The sequence below is a fragment of the Microtus ochrogaster genome, chromosome 15 (assembly GCF_000317375.1).
Source record: "Microtus ochrogaster isolate Prairie Vole_2 chromosome 15, MicOch1.0, whole genome shotgun sequence".
Classification (NCBI taxonomy): Eukaryota; Metazoa; Chordata; class Mammalia; order Rodentia; family Cricetidae; genus Microtus; species Microtus ochrogaster.
The window spans coordinates 29337914-29343087 of NC_022017.1; the positions used below are offsets into that span (position 1 = coordinate 29337914).

A 5174-nucleotide genomic window follows, 5' to 3' on the forward strand; every position below is an offset into this window, starting at 1 on the left:
GAAGACTGTGAGTGGGGGGCATGAGTGTATATGAAGACTGTGAGTGGGGGGCATGAGTGTATATGGAGACTGTGAGTGGGGGGCATGAGTGTATATGAAGCTGTGAGTAGGCTAAGTGTTGAGGGGCTATGAGTGTTCAGGGTGTATATATGAGTGAGAGAGACGGGGGAGCTGGCTGAGAGAGAAAGATGTTCTTGCAGGCACCATGTGTCTGTGGGCCCCTTCAGGCTTCTATTGTGGGCAGTGATATGTCCTCAAGTCACATCAGAGGATGGGAGACCCAGGCCCATATATCTAGCTTGGAGTAAACCAAGAAGGATGCCCTCCCCTACTGCACCACAGCGCTGTTGCCAGGGAATCGGAAGGGGCCTCCCTCTAGAGGGAATCTCAGCTTCCGGAGCCCCATTCCTTATATGGTAGCTTGCTTTCCTCTGCCAGCTCCTTGTCTCCCCTTCCTCCACCTCCTCCCTCCTTCCTCCAGTCTAATCTCTTAGAAGTCTTGAAGCTTCTGGTCCACTTCTGGTTGTGCCCTGGGGCTTTGGGGCTCAGCAATGTCGCCTGCGTCTCTCACAACCCCTATACCTTAGCCCGATGTCTGTGTGGGTTCAGCTTCCAGGCACTGCAGTCCCGTTCAGCCACTGACATACAGACAGGGGTCACTCGACCTTCACAAACGCACCAATGCAGGGGCCCAGAAAAAGCCTTGCCTAAGTGGAGTCCCTCACAGAGTTGGACCAGCATAGAACCTGGGCTTACGACCCTTAGGATGAGGTTGGGCAGGAGCACTGTGTGTGTGTGTGTGTGTGTGTGTGTGTGTGTGTGTGTGCCTATTAACACAAGGCAGCCAAGGATGGATGGATCTGGAGTGAAGGGGTCCTATCAGGCTCTTCTGAGGTCGCATAGTCAGGTTGGGCAAGGGTCAGGTTGGGGACATCAATGATCCAGAGGCATAGTGTCCAGCTGCCCCCTAAGAAAAAAGACATGAGACCCTGAAGGCAAACAGCAGGTAATAACTTGCCTCACCCATATCCTTGCTGCCCAGGATTAGGTAGAAGAGTGTCTCCGGTCTCCCACGGTCCCTCCTGTCCCAGAACTCCCGGTGGGAGGCGCGCAGCAGAGCGGATTAGTCACTCCGGGTGAGCCGGCTGTGAAGGGGCGGGTCCTTGCGGGCACCCGCGGGAGAGGAGCGAGTAGGCGCGGGGGAGGCGGGGCCTGCGGCAGGAGAGGGCGCGGGCGGGCGCTGGCGCGCAGCCTGGGCACCGCCAATGGGAACCGGGGCTCGGCGAGCTGCCGCCCACGGGCCTCGCGCAGCATAAAGAGCCGCAGCCGCCGGCTCCAGCGCAGTGCTGAGGCGACTAGTCCTCCTGCAACTGCAGTCTCTGGGCCTCACCAGCTTCAGCACCGGCGCGCCTGCCACTCTTGCAGAGTTCCGCGCATCACCGCGCACCTGCCACTGCCGCTCCGCGCCTGCCGCTGCCGCCTCGGCTGCCTTCCCGCTTCCGCCCCAGAGGAGTTCTCAGCCTGTCTGGACCCGCTGCACCTGCGAGCAGATGGAGCTGGACCATAGGACGACCGGTGGCCTCCACGCCTACCCTGCCCAGCGGGGCGGGCCGGCAGCCAAGCCCAATGTGATCCTGCAGATCGGTAAGTGCCGAGCCGAGATGCTGGAGCATGTGCGGAGGACCCACCGGCACCTGCTGACCGAAGTGTCCAAGCAGGTGGAGCGAGAGCTTAAAGGGTTGCACAGGTCGGTGGGCAAGCTGGAGAACAACTTAGACGGCTATGTGCCCACCGGTGACTCACAGCGCTGGAAGAAGTCCATCAAGGCCTGTCTCTGCCGCTGCCAGGAGACCATCGCCAACCTGGAGCGCTGGGTCAAGCGTGAGATGCACGTGTGGCGGGAGGTCTTCTATCGCCTGGAGAGGTGGGCCGACCGCCTGGAGTCCATGGGCGGCAAGTACCCGGTGGGCAGCGAGCCGACTCGCCACACTGTCTCTGTAGGTGTAGGGGGTCCAGAGCCCTACTGCCAGGAAGCTGATGGCTATGACTACACTGTCAGCCCCTATGCCATCACTCCACCACCTGCTGCCGGAGAGCTGCCTGATCAGGAATCAGTGGAGGCCCAGCAATACCAGTCTTGGGGGTCAGGTGAGGATGGGCAACCAAGCCCTGGTGTGGATACCCAGATCTTCGAGGACCCACGGGAGTTCCTGAGCCACCTGGAAGAGTACCTGCGGCAGGTGGGTGGCTCCGAAGAATATTGGCTGTCCCAGATCCAAAACCACATGAACGGGCCAGCCAAGAAGTGGTGGGAGTTCAAGCAGGGCTCGGTGAAGAACTGGGTGGAGTTCAAGAAGGAGTTTCTGCAGTACAGTGAGGGCACGCTCTCCCGTGAAGCCATCCAGCGGGAGCTCGACCTGCCGCAGAAGCAGGGTGAGCCACTGGACCAGTTCCTCTGGCGCAAGCGGGACCTGTACCAAACACTGTATGTGGACGCTGAGGAGGAGGAGATCATCCAGTATGTGGTGGGCACCCTGCAGCCCAAGCTCAAGCGATTTTTACGCCACCCACTGCCTAAGACTCTGGAGCAGCTCATCCAGAGGGGCATGGAAGTGCAGGACGGCCTGGAGCAGGCAGCTGAGCCTTCTGGAACCCCACTGCCCACAGAAGATGAGACCGAGGCCCTCACACCTGCCCTTACCAGCGAGTCAGTAGCCAGTGACAGGACCCAGCCTGAATAGATGGATCAGACCAGGGTCCCCAGCCTGCCTGCCACAACCAGCCTGTGGCCTTTGCCAACTAGGACTTGAGCTGGGGCTGACTCCCAAAGCGGTGCCCTGTTCAGCCTGGCATCTACTCACCCCCTGGCCTGACTCACAGACAACTGCCACACAACCATGCTACATGGACTGAACATGAAGAAGCCCCTCTCCCACAGGGCTCCCACCCGTCACCTGCCCTGGCCCTGGCCCGAGTCACGCTGGCCTTACCCTCCACATTCTCAGACCATCATAGAACACCTTTGACTTCTTCATTCTGCTCCAGTGCCTGGGCCCTTTGGGGCAGTAGGCACCACACCACAGAGCACCCAGGGCAGAAGCGAGAGCAGAGTCAGTGCCGAGAGAACCTCAACCCCAGGGATGCAGCCCGCTCCTACAGACACAGCAGATCCAGCTGGTACCCTAGCTGCCTCCCAGGGCAACTGACCAACCTTGGTCAGCATAGCTCCCTCCTAGGGGTGAGCTAAAAGCCACAGTGCAGCTGAAGCAGCAGACCTGACATCATGGCACCTCCTGGCCTCTAGGTGAGCCCTGCCCCATGTATCTTAGAGTTGAGGTGGTGGGGACACAACCAAGTTCATTTTCCAGGAAGCCTTCAAGGCTTCTCTAGCAAATTAACTGCAGGGACGGGATGGAGTGGAATCAGGGTGGGTGCCAACATAGTGGGCATTGGGACTGCAGGGGTCAAGGAGGGGGCTGAGGAGGGGGCAGTACTGGGGGAGTTTGCTGAGCCAGCTCACAGAGACCCTATGCTTTCTCACCCCAGCAGTGATTCATACCAGTGAAGAAAAGCAGAGCTCAGCTCCATGACTCAGCCGTGGCAGGCGGAGGGTCCCAGAGGGGCTGAGTCCTCACACCCAGCTGAGGCAGCAGCTGGCACCTTCAGAGCCAGGAGAATGACATCAGGTAAGAGAGTCTTGCCTCCTGCCCTGATCAGGTCCCAGATCCCAGCCACTCTCCAGATCTCTGGGTTTTCTGAGAAGTCCTCACAGGCCCCAGGGCACCTGTTGGGGGGCAGGGTAGCCTACTGCCCCTCCCAGATCTCAGGGTGAGCAGTTCTCTAACCATCTTGCTGTTTCCTGTCTCCCTCAGGTCTCAAGGCTGCTGAGAAGTCTTCCTCACCATGCCTGGAATGGGCACCACCACAGCACCGGCACTGTCCCCTCCTCTCTCGAAGCTGTCTGCACAGAAGATCCAAGACACTTGCAGAGCAGAGAAAACATGATTACAGAGAGGAGACGCCTGGCAGAGGGCAGCACCCCAACTCAGCCTGAGCTGGAGATGAAGATAGGCCAGCGTGAAGCCAGGGTCTGCCATGATGCCCACCCTGCTGGCTACTAGCTGCCCGCCATGAGCCACTGCAGCTTGAGTAGGGTCTGTGCTCCTCGCCCTCTTTGCGCAGAACCCAGCTCGCTGTGTGGCCATTGGCCCCCCCCCCCCGCCAGAACCGGGCAGGAGCCTTAGGGCTTGGGCCCCAGCCCAGCCTGCCCCTTCCTGCTGTGCCCTGCCTGCTGGTCCAAGCCCAGACCAGTCCCAGGAGACCCCAGGCCTTGGCTCCTGGGCTGTTCCAGGCATTCCCTGCCCTGCCGTGCAGTGGCTCAGCTGAACCGCATCCAGCTGCAGCACCACTGCCTCGTGCTGGCTGGTCATTGCTGTGTCTGCGGTCTGAGTAGGCCTTGTTGAGGTTCCTCCGTCTGACTGGTCCACTGGTGTCCTGGGACCAGTTCCACTGACGTCTGACAGATCATATGCCCCATGCCCCTGCCAGTCCCCACAGCTTTATTTTTGCACATAAGCTACGACCCATATTCATTTGGTTGGCACAGGGTGTAGGGAGGTCCTTGGGACTAGGGAGACACTGAAGATCTCAAGAGAGTGTGGCTATCCCCTATTCCCATCAAGCCTTGAAAATGCAGTCAGGCCATCTGTCCATACCATCTTACCTCGAAGACAGATTTTTATATAGATATAGAGATACAGATATATATATATATACACACACATATAAGCTTTTGTTAATAAAACCATGGAACTTCCTGGAGTCTAGTTTGTGCTGTTTCTCTGGCGTGTGGGCTGGGCTGAAGCAGGACCTCAGAGGAGAAGGCTGCTCCTTTGAGGTTGACTGCTCAGGGAAGTGCAAGGAGGGGGGCACAGGGACCAGGAACAATGTTTATGGACCCCAGAGAAACTTCTGGAGTCCTTGGCCTGGAAGGCTCTCAGGGCCACCAGAGGCCAACCTCATGGCCTCTAGACCTGGTTCATTCCTGGCCTCTGACCAGCAGAGTTTGTTAACTCTGATGTTGCCTGCTGGGGTGCAAGGAGTGTTGCAATGGATCTTTTCTGCAGAGTCAAGCTCGCTCTGACTCAGCCTGGAATCTATGGACAGGGCCAGTG

The 5174-nt window shown here is 58.7% G+C and overlaps 1 protein-coding gene across 2 annotated transcripts; it reads left to right on the plus strand.

Annotated features, from left to right (window-relative positions):
• Window positions 1–1331: 1331 nt before the first annotated feature.
• Window positions 1332–4807, plus strand: Arc (activity regulated cytoskeleton associated protein). 2 transcript variants are annotated; one of them, XM_005354511.3, is made up of 3 exons: window positions 1332–3304; window positions 3547–3686; window positions 3873–4807. In XM_005354511.3, exon 1 carries the CDS (start codon window positions 1551–1553, stop codon window positions 2739–2741), a length of 1191 nt encoding a protein of 396 aa, XP_005354568.1. In that variant the 5' UTR covers window positions 1332–1550; the 3' UTR covers window positions 2742–3304; window positions 3547–3686; window positions 3873–4807. The 2 variants fall into 2 exon arrangements, with proteins under 2 accessions (XP_005354568.1, XP_005354567.1); XM_005354510.3 differs by having other exon boundaries at window positions 3550–3686.
• Window positions 4808–5174: the final 367 nt, after the last annotated feature.